At 52.6% G+C, this 18943-nt stretch overlaps 1 protein-coding gene across 2 annotated transcripts in view; it reads left to right on the top strand.

Moving 5' to 3' along the window:
• The window catches only part of ASB13 (ankyrin repeat and SOCS box containing 13), a 29372-nt gene extending 10969 nt beyond the window's left edge, over window positions 1-18403 (top strand). Inside the window, exon 7 of one of the 2 annotated variants that reach the window (XR_012666630.1) lies at window positions 1654-3016. Coding sequence is in view for 1 of the 2 variants with exons in the window: in XM_075124569.1 (XP_074980670.1) it covers window positions 18234-18331 (98 nt within the window). In the remaining variant the exon portion in view is untranslated. Of the gene's footprint in view, window positions 1-1653; window positions 3017-18233 lie in introns of those variants that run through there. The other variant, XM_075124569.1, reaches the window with a different exon arrangement.
• The last annotated feature ends 540 nt before the right edge of the window (window positions 18404-18943 follow it).

Below are 18943 nucleotides of genomic sequence, written 5' to 3'. Positions count from 1 at the left end.
AGGTGACCAGTGCAGCAACGGTCTTGGGCAATATTTGGGCACCCCGTCTACAGGCCAGATTTTATCCTCCGAGGAACAATTTGCAGCACAGCTATACAATCTGATAACAAATCCATTCATGCACCAGTGACCAGAGGCACCGACTTTGAGAGGTCCTGGGGGGTGCTTGACCCCCAGGCCTTGCCCCCACTCCACCCCTTCCTCCAAGCCCCCACCCCCACCCTGTCTCTTCCCACCCTGTTTTCCTCCTTCTCCACCCCTGCTCCTCCCCTTCCCCCGCAGGGCCCCCTGCACGCCACTGAACAGCTGATCACCGGCAGGCAGGAGGTGCTGGGGGGAGGGGGGTAGGTGGCTGCCAGTGGGTGCTGAGCACCCATTAATTTTTTCCATGGGTGCTCCAGCCCCGGAGCACCCACGGAGTCGGCACCTATGCCAGAGACAGGGATGTACCGATGAGCTCTGACTAGGCTTTTAAGATTTTTCACTCTGAGGTTGCCTCTTGTTTCAGCTACTCCTTTAGATGTTTGCCCTGGCACAGGGTCTGGTCCCCTGCCATATAGCTGCATATTGTCAATGTTGATTTCCTCTGTTCTTTACAAACTGTCACAGCGTCCTTTTGATATTTAATCCTTCTGGGTGAGGTTAGATTAGAAGCAGAGCAAAAGTCTTAGTCTCCCTTAACATGTGTGATTTCATTGACCTGAAATCTGAAGGCAGCTGGCCACTTTAGTGAGTACCGCATTAGCAGGGTCTAGTCTTCTTGATGCATGTCTGGTAAGTGTTAGCACATTGAGATGAGAATAAAACCCATCCTCTTAATGATCCTGGGCTCGTGGAACCCTCTAAGGGTGTCTAACATGGCATAAAACTAGATCAGTTTTCAGAGTTGCAGCCGTGTTAGTCTGTATCCACAAGAAGAACAGTACTCCTGTTCTTTTAACTAGACCAGTGGTTCTCAAACGCTGTCACATGGTGGACTGCTACTTAAAATCTTATAGCTTACTCCTCCCCCCCGGCCATCAATCTTAATCTTACACTTTCCCTGTTGCAACTGCAGTGCTATGCTACATGGGGAAAATAGTATGAGGGCAGTATTAGGAAGATGAGATGAAAATATTTTCAATTTAAAGGTGACCTGCAAATGATTTTTTAAACATTGGCTTCATGCCCCCCCTCCCCCTACACACACTTTTCTTTTTTCTGCTGCATGGTATATAAAGAAAATCTGAAGGGTTTTTCATAGCTATATAAAATTCTGCTTGGATTTTTACATGGGAAATATCAAGTTTGCCGGGTTTTGCTGGAGAAGCTCTGGGAGGTCTTAGAGATGTGTAGTGTGGGCTCTTTTGCCTTAACTGGAGGGACAAGGCAGTTGAATCTTTAACAAAAGCTTCCTGTATCCAAAATATGAATTAGTCATTGGAATCGGACAGGTGTCCAGAACGCTAAACGAGAACCAAACTGCTTTCATCAGTCTGGCTCAGAATCCCTCCCCATCTCAGCAGCTCAGTCTTCACTATCTTGTCCCATTTCACTAGGTCTCCAGTCACCACAGGGTCTTCCAGCTCCGACAGGACCTGAGTTTCCGGTATAAAAAAATCAAGCAGAAACAAACAAATCCCTTTCATGTCATCTTTATTTTCCCCTTTGCAGGTCACCTCCAGTGTGAGTGCCACTGTTTGGTTATGTCTCTCTTCCATTTTATCTGCGCTGTTCATTTCCTCTCCCTGGGCTTCTGGGAATTTATCCTCGGCCTCTCTCATCCCATGTGATCATAGTTGAATGTATGCCAAAAAGGAGCCAATAAAGACTTATCAGTAGACCCAAGCTCCTTTGCAGAAACCCAGCTGGGCACAGGGCACCAAAGGAGATCTGGCAGGGATTCCCAAGCGTGCACAAAACACACTTCTTAGGGGAAGACGGGACTGCTGCTTGTTCCAGCCGTGCATGCTGCAGCACTGTGATGCAAAGCAGCTCCCTGGACTGCCTGGAAGTGCTTTGAGAACCAGGGGACTAGGAGACAATCTGTAGTTGTTGACCTGTTTGTAATGGGGCTGAGTCAGGCAAGATGGGCTCAGGCCAATAACCGGTGATGACCTAGCTGTTTGAGATAGCATTGACCTGAAGAGGAAGGTGATTGTACTCAGGAATTGCTGGGCGAGATTCTCTTGCCTGGGGTATGCAGAGATCAGACTAGAGATGGTCATAATAATGGTTTCTTCTGGCCTTGGAATCTATAAATCTACCTCCAGTTAGCAAGTGGCAGTAGGGCAAGCTAATTGACCCAATCCCAGGTAAACAAGAAGCTGCAGAGGATGTCTTTTTATTCCCCCCGCTCAAGATGGCCCTAAAACAAGGGGAAGTGGACTCAGTACTCCATCGTCTGTCACAGTCCGGTCCCTTCGCTAACTATCCGCTAGCGAGAGCACCCTTGTCAGCTGTCTGAGCAGCGGCAGCACCAGGCGTAAAGAACAAGATAGAGACTGCCCGACAGGTGTCTGAGCTGAGCTTGGGCGCTCTCGCTCATTGCCTGATACCTAGCCTGGCTGCCTGCATGTGATGGCAGCCTGCGATAATAGTACCTAGCTCTTTATAGAGGGCTTTTCAGCAGTAGGTCTCAAAGTGCTTTAGCATTATCCCCATTTTACAGCTGGGGAAGCTGAGGCACAGAGGGGTGAAGGGACTTGCCCGACATCACCCAGCAGCCTAGTGGCAGTGCCAGGAACACAACCCAAGTCTTCTGCATATTCTACTTGTTCTTCTGCATGTTCTACCCATTTCAACAATGGGTGAAGTGACTCCTGATTTGTAAAGAGCTTTGGGGCGAAAGACGCAACCTAAATCTCCAATATTAAGTCTTTTCCGAGTCTCCTGGGCTGGGTCTGTTTAGGTTACACCCGTAGCTTTGTCTTCATGCAGGGTTTGATCATTTACCTTCCTTTGCTTTTGTTTGTGATTAGGAATGTGTAATCAAAGCGCACATCCAGTGCAAATAAAATCAACCCCCCCCCCCACACACACACACCAGCTCGTGCTCCATATGTTCCTTTCAACCCGTGCCAGGGAAGGAAGAGATGAATCTGCAAATGCAGCTCGGCTTTCCACTCCTCCTCCTCCCCACTTCCGTGCCCCCCTCCACTCCACACTGCCTTGCAGAGCTGTCTTCGCAGGGAGAGGCCTGAAGAAAACCCCTCCAATCCAGCCACAGCTTGCGCTTTGGGGAAAGTCCAGCTCCAGATGTGGCTCGGCTCTGTCTCGCCTCTTTTACAGTTAGCACCGCTCGAGAATCCTCAGGATTGTGTTGCTGGCTGCTGCCAGCAGAGTGCATTTGCGTTGGCTTGCAGTGCAGGCATTTGATCACAGCAGCTTCATTCTAACTATGTCAAGTTGGTCCAATGAAAACAAGGTGTTGCTAGAATTTTGTGCCTGTAAAAACCTTGCAGGACTGAGGGATTAACTGTTTGTAGCCCAGCCCTGTTGTTTTTCCAGCCTTGGGGGCTTGCATGGGAAGGAGACTCAATCCCTGAATCTCACTGCTAGTTGTATTAAGACACGGAGAGCTTGGGTGGGAGAGGAGGTGTCAAATACAAACAAGAATAATTGACACCTTAGAATTCAGATTGCTGTGTACAGCCAGCTTCAACCAGCATGTCCCCTTGCAGGCTTTGGGTGATCATTGGATCTTAAAATCTGCCCTTGCCTAGAAGTGAAAGACAAAGATGGAGGAGCCTTTCTGAGGGAGGGGCAGTTACTCATGGGAGCATGATGGGGGATGGTGTTGGGCGGGGTGGGGGGGGGAACCGAGGGAACAGCCTCGTGGCTAGGGAAGTGTGGTTTGCACGTTCCTTCTCTATGGTAGCGAGCCAAGGTGTGTGTGGGGTGTAATATCTTCTATTGAGCCAATTTCTGTGGGTGAGAGAGAGACGCATTCGAGCCACACGCAGCTCTTCTTCAGGTCTCTGCTGTAGTGAATAGGGCCCTTAAATAAGCCTGAAGGGACGCAGCAGTGCTAACCACTGCAGGACCGGGTGGCTGCCGGAGGACAGGGAGAATGTGATTGGAGCATACTTTGCTCTTAGACCCACAGGAACCATGGGGGCTTGGCCCGCTGCCCCAAACCTGCTGCAGAGGCGTATGAGCACCCGCCCTGCTGGAACACACTGCTCAGCGTTCAGCGAGGGGGGTGTGTATTGACAGAGACAAGCCAGGGCCCGATCAAAGCCAGCTGGCGTCAATGGGAGTGTTGCTGGCACTTGCAGTGGGCTTTGGAAAACCTCCGTGACGCGTGCAGCGGGGGGGACCCATGGCAGAATGGAACCTTCCCCTCTCGCGGACTGCTCCGGTAGCCCTCAGCGTCTCAAAGCATGAGTGAACTCGGCCCTTGCGACCCCCCTGGGAAGTATTCTCCCCATTTTAGCTGGGGAGCTGAGGCACAATGAGACTAAGGCTCAGCTCCTCAGAGGCATTTCGGCTCCTGCATCAGTGTCAGTGAGAGCTAGGTGCCTGGGTACCTTTGAGGCACAGGGCCCATGTGACTCGTCCAAGGTCACAGAGTGGCTGAGGCAGGAATCGAACTCGAGCCCCAGTCTAGTGGCCTGCCCGCTAGGCCACCCTTCCTGCCTCCCAGCCCTCTAGGATGCTGAGCCTACCCGGGGCTCGGTATTCTGGGGATCGAGGGTGCTCGTCATGTTGCAGAATTGAACTCACAGCCTTTTACATGTGGGTTTCACCGTAGCCTGAATTGTCTTGGAACAAGGCGGGACGCCTCCCCCGATCCCCTGACGCCTCCCCCCATCCCCGCCCCTGTCGGTGGAGTTTGGCCGTCTCTCCCCCAAGGGGCTGGGATGTAGGCTCCGCTCTCCCACCGGTATTTGTGGCACATGCTCCCAGGGGAAACACGTGACCCTGTCCCGTCTGTCCGGTGCCTCCTCGAGGGCCTAGTTCTGGAGCTTACACCAAATGTCCCCGTCAGACAGGCTCCGAAGCAGTAACGAGTCTGCCCCACAGCCAGACCTACTGGGCAAAGATGATTCCCAGCGGGTGCCGGGCCTGGATCAGACGTGTGCAGGCCCTTATGTTCTTAACCCTCTGCATGCCCCTGCAGTAACCAAGGCAGCATAATGCTCCCACTACAAGGCTGCCTTTCCCCTGGCAGAGCTTGCTCGGCTCTGCAGCGCTGCTTCCTTTCCCCGGCCTCTCCTCCTCCCCTCCTCGCCTCTTTTCGCTCCCTCGCCCCCGGCCCCCCCAGATGGTCTGAGAGCTCCTTGCTGCACAGGGCAGGAACGTTGCCAAGACTCCCCTCGTTGCCCCTCCTCCCGCCAGCCTGTCCAAAACACTCCCACCCCCCCCTTCCCAAATTTCCTGTGCCCCTGCTCTGGGCCTCACGGGCCTCTTGCTCAGTAGGCCCCTGCCAGGCACACAAGCAATGAGTGTTTGCTGGGTCTGTGGCAGCACCTCCTCGGTGGGATTTGGGGCGGGGGGGTTGTAACTTCCAGCCCAGCAGTTTGCGGATGGCCGCGGTCTCTCTGGCAGGGGGTCTCTGTGTAGCCCCCAGCCTGGGTTCAGTAAGTCGTGTGTGGCACATCTCAGGCTCTGCGTTATTATTTTGTTGCCTTGGTCCGTGGGGAATCTCCCGTCCCTCACTGCCCCATGTCACCGAGTGATAATCAAACAGAATCAACACGTTAACAAATGCTAGCTCTCTGGACCAACTCAGCAGCCATTTCCAAAGCCTCGGCTAATTGGTTCCAGGGCTCCGTCTGTCCTGTGGATTGGCCCCTTGGCTCAAGGAGCTTTTATTTTTCCGGCGCTCGCCCTTAACTCAATCCAGCTGTCAAAGCTTTTCTTTCTGAGTGTGTCCTGATGTTTGCTGCTTCACCCCCTTAAACCAGTCTTCCGGTAAAAGAAATGTAGCTGTACCCTGACTGGGCTGGGTTATACACCTCATATGAGTTGCTGGGAGCTGCTTGATAGCAGTGATGCATGCTCCTGAAATGTCCTGGCTGTTCACAGGTGAGCAATTTGTGCAGTACCCCATAGCACTCTTCCAACTTGTCTTTAAAGCTTCCCTTCTGTTTGAGGTGCTCATTAATAGCACAGTGTACACAGAGTGGCCACTGCGGCTGAAACATGTTCCTACAACTCTGGCACTGTATCCTGCAGGAGAGGAAATCTTCACCTTTGCCACTGGCTTGCTGGGTTATTTTACTGCTCTGTGCCTCAGTTTCCCCAGCTGAGGAAGGATGTTATGATGCCTTGTTACTGCAGTGGCATCCCATTGGGGATAATTCTGAATTTCTTTGTAAAGTGCTTTGAGATCTATGGAGAAAAGCACTGCGTAAGAGCTAGGTATTATCATGCAGAGTCAAGAAAGCTGGAGAATGGAGACAGACAGTATCTAGCCAACATGAGGGTGGGACACCTGGGTGTACTGGGCCTCTCCCTTGGCGGGTTAAAACCAGAAACACTTCCACGGATGCTTTTAACTGTTTGCACTTTGCACCTGATTTGTTTCAATCAAATATACAAAATAAAGAAGACAAAAGGCCACCTGACCTGGACAAACTTTCCTAGCTCCAGGCTGAGCAATCTCCGTTGAAGGAAGCTTTACAAGTTGTCGAGATAGGTATGTAATAAAACATCCTCTGATGTCAGGGCCGAAGAAGAAGGTGTGGTGTGTTTTTCAGTAGAAAAGAAGTGAATTCATGATCTGCACGTTCAGGCAATGCGTGCACGGAGAGACATACGTTAGTCTGGGCAAACAGCCGGAGGAAAATGTGTAACAATGCTACTCCCAGCTGGCTAGGCTTGGAGCTTTCAATGTATCTCGCTGTAACAGAGCGGGGTCTAAACTAAACTCCCGAACTCAAACGCTCCCCAAAACTTCGGGGAAGTTTGGACACAGTTGCCTAGGAGCAACCTCTGCTCACAACGAATGGGGCTTGACTACATGGGAGTCCCATTGAGGTCGATGCATGAGAGTCAGTTTTTCTCAGTATGAGGTGGGATGGTTGACTATGACCCTGAGGTTGGACCAGGCTGTATTAAATAGACATCTGGAAAGGTGGTTTTTAAGAGCCGCTGCCAGGTTTTGTAGACATCACAGTGGAAAAAACGTGTGGTTCTCAAAGGCCCCGGTGTCCTGTTTCCTAGACCCTTGCGGGTGCTTTATTATCGGAACAAAGAGACAGTCTGCAGCCCGTGGCACGAGGTTACGAGGGACCACTCCCCTAAGTGCTGCGTATTGTACAGCTGCCGGCCCTCTTAGTGCCAAGGCCACCCCTTGAGCAAAGCAGAGACAGACACAGCTCCTGAAACAAGAGATTTGGGGGCTTGGGCTCTGCGGTTTTAACTCTTAGCAGAAAAGCCTGTGTGTGTGTGTTTGTGTGTGTGTGGATGAGTGTGTGCATGTGTATGCAGTGACGAGCTGCCAAAATCTTAACAACCGGTTCCCTCCTCACCCCAGGAGGGGGTCGTTGCCCAGCCCCGCCCCCCGGGACTCCTGCCCCATCCAACCCGCCGTGTTCCTTGATGCCCCTCCCCCCCCAGGACCCCTGTCCCATCCACCCCATCCCCTGACTGCCCCCAGAACCGGGCAGGAGGGTCTCATGGGCCACCGTAGTGGGTGCCCAGCCCACCCCTAAGAACCAGACGGACCTGCTGGGAGGGGGGCGAGGTGGGGAGTCCCGGTGGTGCTTACCTGGGGCAGCTCCCAGGAAGCATCCGGCAGGTCCCTCTGGCTCCTAGGGGCGGGGGAGCATAGCTAGGGGGGGAGCGGCTGCTGCCCCCACTGATCCCATCAAAAGTGGCGTCTTAGGTGCCGACTCCGTGGGTGCTCTGGGGCTGGAGCACCCAAGGGGAAAATTTGGTGGGTGCAGAGCACCCACCAGCAGCTCCCCGCCCACGCCCGGCCCCAGCTCACCTCACCTCCGCTCCGCCACCGCCTCCTCCCCTGAACGTGCTGCCCCGCCCTGCTTCTCCGCGCCCCCGCCCCCCCCCCCCCCGGCTCCCAATGAATCAGCTGTTCGGCGGGAAGCTGGGGAGGGCTGAGAAGCAGGTGGTGGCTTCGCGCTCAGGCCGAGGGTGGCGGAGGTGAGCTGGGGCGGGGAGCGGTTCCTCTGCGCTCCCCCCCCAGGTTACCTGCTGTGGCGCGGACGGCCCTCCTCGTGGCCCCCCCCCCCCCAGCTCCCCTCTGCCTCCCTGGGCCTGAGCGGGAAGCTGCAGCCTGCGTCTCAGCCTGTCCCAGCTTCCCGCTCGAACAGCTGATTTGCGGGAAGCCTGCGGGGTGGAGAAGCAGGGCGGGGCGGCGCGTTCAGGGGAGGAGGCGGAGCGGAGGTGAGCTGGGGCTGGGGGTGGGGTGGGGAGTTGCCGGTGGGTGCTCTGCACCCACCAGATTTTCCCCTTGGGTGCTCCAGGGCTGGAGCACCCGTGGAGTCGGCGCCTAAGGCACCCCTTTTGGCCGGTTAAATTTAGACGCCCTTTTAGGACCGGTTCTCCCCCACGGAACAACTGATTCCAAAAGGGCTTCTAAATTTAACAACCGGTTCTAGCAAAGCGGTGCGAACCGGCTCCAGCTCGCCACTGTGTGTATGTGTGTGTGCATGCATGAGTGTGTGCATGCATGTGTGTGGATGAGTGTGTGCATGCAGGTGTGTGTGTGCATGAGTGTGCATAGGAATGTGTGCGTGGGTATGTGTGTGCATATGAGTGAGTGAATGTGTGTATGTGTACGAGTGTATGCATGTGTGTCTCTGAGTGCCTGCGTGTATATGCGTGTGTGTGTGTGTGTGTGTGTGTGTTGGGGGATCAGGAGGAAAATTCAGCCTAGGCTGGCTGGTCCCTTTCGCCAGCCCCCTGCAGCTCTTCCTCCTCTCTCTCTCCCCTCAGTCTCCCAATTCCTAAGTCGTCCTCCCCTTACAGGCAGGGTTTGGCCCCTGCCCTACAATCCTGCCCCCACTCACTCCTGCCCCACACCCCTCTGGAACAGCCTCCCTTCCACCCCCATTTCCCACCCTGAAGGGGGGTCGTCCATGGAGCTCCCCCATTGCACCGTAGAGGCCGGTGAGGCTGCTGCTGCCTAGCTGTAGGGAGCACTGGGCCCTCGAGGGGGCTCTGCCATGTTCAGTTGAGCATTGAGCTGCCTGCACAGTGGATGGGCCAGCAGCTGCTTGTGGGCTGCACGGAAACTGCCAGCCACTCTGCCCAGTTCCCTGCCCGACATGCAGCTTTGGTGTCTGTGTCCCCAAATCACAGCTGCCAAGGTAGTGCTGGGTGTGCTGCCAATGCTGGTACCACCCGAGAGCTGGCTGCATTTGGGTAGTGGGTGAGTGAGCTCTGTGTACAGTCTGAGGAGCACTTGGGGATCCGCTGGTACCACCCCAGAGCTGGCTGCATTTGAGTAGTGGGTGAGTGAGCTCTGTGTACAGTCTGAGGAGCACTTGGGGATCCTCTTGGCCAAAAAGCCCTCTCTAAATTGGTCACCTCAGCATGTTCGCTAAAAGAGCCCCTGGCTGCCTTCTATATCCGGCCCCCATCAAGGCAGTAGTTGAACCAGTGCAACAGTGAGACTGGAGCGCCTCTGCGACTTGGAAAGATTCTCTGTCTAGGTAGGTCTATGGTCCCATGCCTAGTGTCTGAGCACCTCCGGCAGGAACTGTCAACATTTCCTGTCAAAACTGGCTCTTGACAGAAAATGGGGTTTTGCCATTTCTTTGCATGGAGTGTCTACTTTTCACAGAAAGTTTTGATTTTTCATCCAGAAAACCAAATGCCTGAAAAATGAAGTATAGCAATTGGGTTAGTCTGCCATGGTGCCTCATGGGAGCTCTTGTGTGGATTCCTCATGTCCCCATTCTCCACTACGGGCCAGGCACCCCAGCTGGACTACGTCTCCTATGATGCACCATGGCCAAGGACTCTAGTGATGCAACGGCCTCCACTCAACAAGTGAGCAAACTGAGGTGCACCATGGGAAAAGCAGTCCAGCCAACCTCCTAGGTTTTAATGCAAAGCTTGATAAATTTATGAATGGGATTGTATGACAGTGGTTAAAGAACATAAGAATGGCCAGACTGGGTCAGACCAAAGGTCCATCTAGCCCAGTGTCCTGTCTTCCAACAATGGCCAGCGCCAGGTGCCCCAGAGGGAATGAACAGAACAGGTAATCATCAAGTGATCCATTCCCTGTCGCTCATTCCCAGCTTCTGGCAATCAGAGGCTAGGGACACCATCCCTGCCCATCCTGGCTAGTAGCCATTGATGGGCCCATCCTCCAATAATTTATCTAGTTCTTTTTTGAACCCTGTGATAGTCTTGGCCTTCACAACATCCTCTGGCAAAGAGTTCCACAGGTGGACTGTGCATTGTGTGAAGAAATACTTCCTTTTGTTTGTTTTAAACCTGCTGGCTATTAATTTCATTGGGTGACCCCTAGTTCTTGTGTTATGGTTCAGGGTTCAGGAGCCCTGGGGGTCGCTTCTGATTCAGAATCATAGTAATGTCAGGCTGGAAGGGACCTTGAGAAGTCATCAAGTCCAGCCCCCTGCACTGCGGCAGATCCAAATAAACCTAGCCGCCCCTGACAGGTGCTTGTCCAGCCTGTTCGTAAAAACCTCCAACGATGGGGATTCCACAACCTCCCTTGGAAGCCTGTTCCAGAGCGTAACTACCCTTAGAGTTAGGAAGTTTTTCCAAATATCGAACCTAAATCACCCGTGCTGCAGATTAAGCCCATTACAGCTTGCCCTTATGTCTTATGTGCCTAAAACCTCATGCTTCAGGGCTTCAACCAGGCACCTGTAGAAGTCAGGAAAGGAACTTTCTCCTCACAATGTGGTCTGGCTTTTGTGAGGAGAAAATTTTCTCCTCGTAGTGTATTTGGACTTTTATTTTTCTTCTTCTGAACCAACAGAGATGGAGAGGAGACACTGGACATGGTGGGCCGGTGCTCTGAGGAGGCACCAAGCATTCTCTTTCTCAGGTGTCTGGCTGATGGGTCCCTCTCATGTGCTCACAATCTAACTGATCATCGTATTCAGGGTCAGGAAGGAATTTTCCCCTGGGTCAGATTGGCTGGGACCTTGGGGGCGTTTTCACCTTCCTATGCGAGTCACTTGTTTATCTCATTTAATCAGTTCCCTGCCATTGCAGGGCCCTCTGGCATGTGCATCTTGGTGCTGCCTGTTCTCTGCCTTTGGCACAGACTATCTCTGTCCTTTGAGGCAAGGGCGGAAGAAGCTCACTTGAATTGCAAGGGTGGGGCAGCGGTCCGTATTGAAACCCAAACACCCCAGCACCAGAGTAAGATACGGTGCCTGTATGCCCCTCGAGCCCCAGCATTCCCACGGCGCATTCCGCACCCAGCGGTGCGTTCCTCAGCCCTGTGCCCCCTGTTCATTGCTGCCACTGGGGGTGACGGGCTGTGCGGGTGAAACCATGATCAGTGCAGCCTTGTGAAAGGCCGGGGTGTGGCGGGACTGAAAGAGCAACGTTTGCTGCTTCTGGTTTATTAAAAAACATGTGAGACAGCAAAGAAGCAGCTGTTTCCTCTTCATGTCTCTGCATGGGGAGCAGGGGGCATCAGGGCAGCGGGGCAGGAGGGGAGACGGGGGGTCAGGGATAGGAGGGGGAGGGCTGGATGCTCTGCATGGGGAGTTGGGGGAGGTCAGGGTGTCAGGGATAGGAGGCAGAGGGGGTGGGTGCTTTGCCTGGGGAGTGGGGGAGTTGGGATGGGGGATCTCAGCGGTTCATGTCTCTCTCGCTGAGGGTAGCTGCTCCTGGTCCCAGCCTGATTTCCCCACACCCCAGTTCCTGCCTGCTCCCGGGTCAAGAATGGCCACTCTAGCCCTTCCATGTCCTGTTGTCACCCAAGAACCAAATATCGGGGTGGAAACATGGATCAGTTCCCACACTATTTCCCTTATGGGGATGCCGTGCCCCATCCCCTGTCCCAGTCCTGCTGCCCCTGCTCCGAGGGCTGTAATACCTTGGTCCAATCAGGCTTGTCTGAGCTCTGCATTAGTCCCATTTCAAACAGTCCTACATTAAGGTGAACAAGGACCTTTCAGTGTGCACCAGCATGGTCCATGTAGGCCAGTGAGCATGTGACGCCCTCATGCATGCTAGAATTGACCCCCGCTAGTGCGGCCTAATGCACAGTGTAGACAAGCCCTAATTCTGGTTGTTGGGATGGGTGAGCAGGTGCTGCGTGGCGGTGGTGGCCTGTGAGATACAGGAGGTCAGATTAGCTGATCTAATGGTCCCTTCTGGCCTTTGACTCCAGGGAACCCAGCCTGTCCTGGAGAACGAGCCCATGACGTGCCCACTTTACTGCTCCCATGCGGTACCACCTCAGCATTTCTGAATCAAAATATTTCAGGGTTTGATTTTTTGGGGGGGGGGTTGAAAAGTCAAAATTTTCTATTGCTTCAACCTCCAGCAGCCCTGAGGAGGCCAAATGCAGCTGCCTCCAACTTTTTAACAAAACAAACATAAGCGCAGCATTCATGTCCATTGCAGATTTTTTTTCTCCCCGCAGAATAATAGATTCTGCTGGGAAGGTGCTACAATTACACCTTTTGCCCACCAGGGGCTGCTCTGGCACCAGAAGAGTGGGCAGCTGGCTCACCACTGAAGCAGCCAGCCATGGACAGGGAGGGGGGTACTTTGGCCTTGTCCCCCCACGTCTATAAAGGTTCCGGGGCCCTTGATTGGAGGGCCAATGTCCTTGATAGTGGAGGATGTTATAAGGGAGGCAAGTTCTGCAGTGTAGCTTTCTCTTCCTACCAGCAACACCTCTGCTTTGCTGGGGTTCACCTTTAAGCGCCTTCTATTCAGCCACGTGCTGATCTCAGTCGAGCACTGGGCAAGCTGGGAAACTAAACTTTGTACAGGGTTTTCTTGGGTTGGAAAAATTCTTCACAGTTTTTGAATTGTGTCTGCTCCAAGGTAACTTGCTGCGTGCTTCAGAATAAAGCAAGAGCCACCATAATGATATGGAGACTGGCCCGGAAATTTTACACAGCTTGTTTATTTCCTAAGTGGATGATTTAACATACCTAAGATGCTAAGATTTAGCATACCTAAGAAGTGTTCCTTCCACTCCATAACAAAACAAAAGGCAGGCACAGTGCAGGGTCATTTCAGTCAACTTTTATAGCTAATGTTAGGCAGAATTCAAGGAGCGGTTTTGATGATCATAAGTTAAAGAAATGCACCACAAAAATCTTTAGCTAACAGTTGCTGCAATGACTAGTAAATAGAACCATTATATACATCGCCTCTGGTATTAACAGGACTACAACAATTTACAACAGTTGAGGGTCTGGCCCAATATATACAAGAACAACAATTCAAAAAACCCCTAAGCATGACAAAGACAAGGACTGCCCATGTAAGATAGCTTGTGTAATTGTTCCCGTCCAGTTATATTTTCCAGTAATGACAATACCCACGTGCAAATTTACCTTACAAACTGGAAAGAAGATGCAGGTTAGCAAGGTGGGTAATTAACCAGTGGAACAATTTACCAAGGGCTCTGGTGGATTTGCATCACTTAAAGATTTTAACTCAAGTCTTTCTAACAGATGCACACTGAGTCTAATTCAACCACAAGTTGTAGAGCTTGATGCAGAAATCACTGGGTAAAAATCTATGGCCTGTTACACAGGAGGTCAGACTAGATGATCACAACAGTCCCTTCTGGGCTTAGACTCTATGAATCTTACATGTTCTGACAGAAACCCTGATTTGTAACGTACGCTGATCACAACCTTATCTTGAACGCCCTTTGGGCCACCATCACGAAGGAATTAAGCCTGGATGTGACTTTCTCCTGAGAAATTCCAGATCAGAGAGCCCAAAGCCGAGAGCGTTAGCCAGGGGCCACATGAGCTCCATGGTGGCGGCATGGGCAGCGGGTATAATAGGCATAGAATCATAGAATCATAGAATATCAGAGTTGGAAGGGACCCCAGAAGGTCATCTAGTCCAACCCCCTGCTCGAAGCAGGACCAATTCCCAGTTAAATCATCCCAGCCAGGGCTTTGTCAAGCCTGACCTTAAAAACCTCTAAGGAAGGAGATTCTACCACCTCCCTAGGTAACGCATTCCAGTGTTTCACCACCCTCTTAGTGAAAAAGTTTTCCTAATATCCAATCTAAACCTCCCCCACTGCAACTTGAGACCATTACTCCTCGTTCTGTCATCTGCTACCATTGAGAACAGTCTAGAGCCATCCTCTTTGGAACCCCCTTTCAGGTAGTTGAAAGCAGCTATCAAATCCCCCCTCATTCTTCTCTTCTGCAGGCTAAACAATCCCAGCTCCCTCAGCCTCTCCTCATAACTCATGTGTTCTAGACCCCTAATCATTTTTGTTGCCCTTCACTGGACTCTCTCCAATTTATCCACATCCTTCTTGTAGTGTGGGGCCCAAAACTGGACACAGTACTCCAGATGAAGCCTCACCAATGTCGAATAGAGGGGAACAATCACATCCCTCGATCTGCTCGCTATGCCCCTACTTATACATCCCAAAATGCCATTGGCCTTCTTGGCAACAAGGGCACACTGCTGACTCATATCCAGCTTCTCGTCCACTGTCACCCCTAGGTCCTTTTCCGCAGAACTGCTGCCTAGCCATTCGGTCCCTAGTCTGTAGCGGTGCATTGGGTTCTTCCATCCTAAGTGCAGGACCCTGCACTTATCCTTATTGAACCTCATGAGATTTCTTTTGGCCCAATCCTCCAATTTGTCTAGGTCCTTCTGTATCCTCTCCCTGCCCTCCAGCGTATCTACCACTGCTCCCAGTTTAGTATCATCCGCAAATTTGCTGAGAGTGCAATCCACACCATCCTCCAGATCATTTATGAAGATATTGAACAAAACTGGCCTCAGGACCGACCCTTGGGGCACTCCACTTGATACCGGCTGCCAACTAGACATGGAGCCATTGATCACTACCCGTTGAGCCCGACAATCTAGCCAGCTTTCTACCCACCTTATAGTGCATTCATCCAGCCCATACTTCCTTAACTTGCTGACAAGAATACTGTGGGAGACCGTGTCAAAAGCTTTGCTAAAGTCAAGAAACAATACATCCACTGCTTTCCCTTCATCCACAGAACTAGTAATCTCATCATAAAAGGCGATTAGATTAGTCAGGCATGACCTTCCCTTGGTGAATCCATGCTGGCTGTTCCTGATCACTTTCCTCTCATGCAAGTGCTTCAGGATTGATTCTTTGAGGACCTGCTCCATGATTTTTCCAGGGACTGAGGTGAGGCTGACTGGCCTGTAGTTCCCAGGATCCTCCTTCTTCCCTTTTTTAAAGATTGGCACTACATTAGCCTTTTTCCAGTCATCCGGGACTTCCCCGGTTCGCCACGAGTTTTCAAAGATAATGGCCAATGGCTCTGCAATCACAGCCGCCAATTCCTTCAGCACTCTCGGATGCAACTCGTCCGGCCCCATGGACTTGTGCATGTCCAGCTTTTCTAAATAGTCCCTAACCACCTCTATCTCCACAGAGGGCTGGCCATCTCTTCCCCATTTTGTGATGCCCAGCGCAGCAGTCTGGGAGCTGACCTTGTTAGTGAAAACAGAGGCAAAAAAAGCATTGAGATGTTGCCTCCCCTAGCACAGCAGTCCCTGCCGCCCGATACCAGGGACATGGTGCCCCCCCGCCTCTTCCCCTCCCTGCTCTGATCCTTCCCCGAGGCTCCCATGGGTTGCTGCTGCTGCCTGGAGTCTTCCTCCCCTCCTCTCCTCTCCTCTCCTCTCCTCTCCTCTCCTCTCCGCTCCTCCACCCCATCCCCTTCCCCCCTCGGAGGTCCCTGCAGCTGCTGACCGTGTCTTTCCTCACCTCCCTCCCCGCAGGGCGCGGGGTGGTGTGCCTGTGAGAATGCGAGTGGGGAGTCAGTGGCAGACAGGGGGAGTGAGGAGGCGAGTGGAGGGGATCCCTGAGTAACTTTACACAGTGAAAAAGCCTTCCAGAGACCTAGTAGCAGAGAGCACTGACACTGTTAAAGAGCCACTAAAGTGGTAATGAAGCCATGTACTGTACCAGGCATTTGCCAACGCCCAGAAGGCCTTTGGCCACATTCAGCTGGCTTTTATAGTGTAGGAAAATGTGTTATTGGGGCTAAACACAGGTTCCAAATGACCCGTCAGGTATTCTCTGTGACCAGCAGAAGTAACTGCGGACCTGGCTCAAGGAAGAGCTGACATAGCCAGGGAGTTTATTTCTTGATCTAGTTGTTTTATTCAAACCCCAGTTTAAGTAAACGAGTCTGGCAGGGAATTCTGTGTAAGGAAGGTGATTAAATGCAGAATGCAGGCTGTCACTGACAAGGACAGATTAGGAGAGATTAGGAGTCAGGTTGGCGCAGGTAGCCTGGCGTTTCATCTCCCTCTGTACAGCAAACACCGAACTCCCTATCTGGCAGTCGAGCTATACCTGTTGGGGGATGTTATTAGTACTTTAAGGTGAAAAGGGGAGAGCGTGTCACGGGGGCGGGGGGGCAGCAGCAGGGTGAGGACCCAAGCGGCAAGCCAGCTGCACAGCAGGTGGGGGAAGGGATCTCGTGGCAGGCGGGGACAGGGCCCGGTGCGGGGGTGAGGAGGCAAGCAGCAGGGGGGCGAGCGGCAGGCGGGCGAGGGAGGAGGTGATCGTTTAGCAGGCCGCAGACGCTGGCCCGGCTGGAGAGAATGGACTGGGCGCTAGGTGCCTCAGCCGCACCCCTTCCCAGCCCAACTCCTTGTGCGTTGGGGCGCGAGGGGGTGTTCTTCAGACTCACCTACCACTTTCCACGCAGGGGACCACACCTAGCGCTGACCTTCCCTGCGCCCGCAGGGAGCCTCTCCTCACACCCGTGCTGGTGCTCAGCACCCTTGCCAGGCCCAGGGGGAGAGAGTAACTGTAGTGCGAGGAGGATTGCTCACGCCGGAGTAGGATTTAAGGATAGCCAGTGTGCCACCACTAAGGGTCTGGGACGGGATTGTACTTGGGGCAGCTTGGTCCCTCCCGCTGCTGTGGCTACACTTCTGTTTTCCAATCCGGTCTCCTCGAGCTGGAAATTACACCTTCCAGCTCCAGCGTAGACATCCCCTAAGCACCACGGGCCGGGTCTCCTCAGCCTGGGAGATAGAGAGCCAGGGAGAACCAGAGGGTCCGTCCATGTCTGGCGGTCCCGGTAAAGAATTGCCTTTATGTTCATCACACCAGAATCCGTCTCTGCTGTGAGACACACAGCAATGTTTAGCCGACTGCAAAGGAGAAGTTTGCTGCTTCCTGCTAACCAGGAGCTGTACAAGTTAGGCTGGCTCTGTGGTGATATGCCCTTCATTGCATGACCTTAGTCTTCTTGGTCCTGAGGCAATTGTGGGGGTGTCTTCATGGCAGAGTTAGCTCAGGCTTTTACCTAGGCGTTTTTCCAGCCCTCCACCTTCCAGCCACATCCACAACGCACTCACCAGAGTTGAGTGGTGCTGTCAACCTGGGCTAGCTGGCCCAGTGGGCATAGAGGCTGGAGCTTAGGTGCTGCTTGCTTGGACTGGTAATCCACCCCTTTGGATGCAGGCTAAATCACTACAGTGCTGGGAGGCCTGCAATGCCTTCCCACCATCCCCCTGGGTGCCCAGAAGGACACACAAGTTCTCCCACTGGGAAAGAATCACAGAGCAGCGCGGCTCACTGCAGCACAAAGGACTATGGGATGTGCCCCCAGAAGCCGTAGCAACACACACAGGTGAGTGCAGCCCTAGAGGGGACCCAGGAACCCTGGTAGGGCTTTGCAGTGTGGCTGCTGCTACCCAGACTAGGCTAACCTGTGTGCTAATGGCTGGGGCTAATTTTAGTGAAGACATACCCATGGAGGAAGACACAGGTGCTGCCCTGAGAGAGCTTCCAGACAATATAGCTCAGATGCAGATCCCTTCTCTGCCCAAAGCGTTGAAATGTTGCCTCAGAGCTGACCTAAGGTAATGTAGCATGACTAGGGTCAGAACCCAGCACCTTTAGCTCCACAGTGCAGACTAGGAGTAACTCCATTAGCAGGCAGCAGTAGTAGGCTGTTGTACTCTAGTGGACCTGCTTCTAGTGAGGGAGACAAGACACATACGGTGAATTATCTAAACAATGAAAAGCAGGGGACAGCTTTTGCTTTTAAGTATAAATGACATCCTTGAAAATTCCTTCAGAGGAGGGTCCTTAAAAATTATTCTCCTTCATCAAACAGGTGCTGCCACATTCAAGTCGATCGACGGATGCTTTTCAGTAGAGAGACCTAAGAATGGGCCATATGCTTATGTACCTACACGGGGAACTTCAATCTAGCCGATAAAGATATAACCAGATCTAGCGGTTGGAAGCTGAAGCCAGAAAGATTCAGACCGGAAATAAGACTGGAAATAAGTGATGATAGTTAACCATTGGAACCATTTATCAAGGATCATGATGGATTCTCATCACTGGCCAGTTTAAAATCAAGACTGGATTAAAAAAAAAAAAAAGGTATCCCCTATTTCAGAAGGAATTATTGTGGTGTGGTGCAGTTCTCTGGCCTGTGCTATACAGGAGGTCAGACTAGGTGATCAAAGTGATCCCTTCTGGCTGTAGAATTTATGAATCTAAGAATAAAAAGATCCCTTCCAAAACTACTGAAACAGGGAAGCCGTTAAAAAGGATGAAGGATTGTGGCCACTAGGGGGCAGAGGTGCACCAAGCTGCCTGCAAGGCTGAGCCTCAAGCCCCGGCAGATCCGGTAGGGTGGCTGACTCAGGTCTGAGTTGGTTTGGCAGATTAGCTCAGGCAGGCTTGTTTCCAGCAGCCGGTCCTCACTCCCCCAGCCCTGTCCCAGGCCTTGCCCATACTGAGCTGGTTATTGGGACAGGCAACCACGGAATTTAAGCCTGCGGAGGTGACGAGCTTTGCAGACTGGATGGGCTG

The sequence above is a fragment of the Caretta caretta genome, chromosome 1, assembly GCF_965140235.1.
Source record: "Caretta caretta isolate rCarCar2 chromosome 1, rCarCar1.hap1, whole genome shotgun sequence".
In the NCBI taxonomy this organism is placed as follows: Eukaryota; Metazoa; Chordata; order Testudines; family Cheloniidae; genus Caretta; species Caretta caretta.
This window is presented reverse-complemented; position numbering and strand designations above follow the sequence as displayed.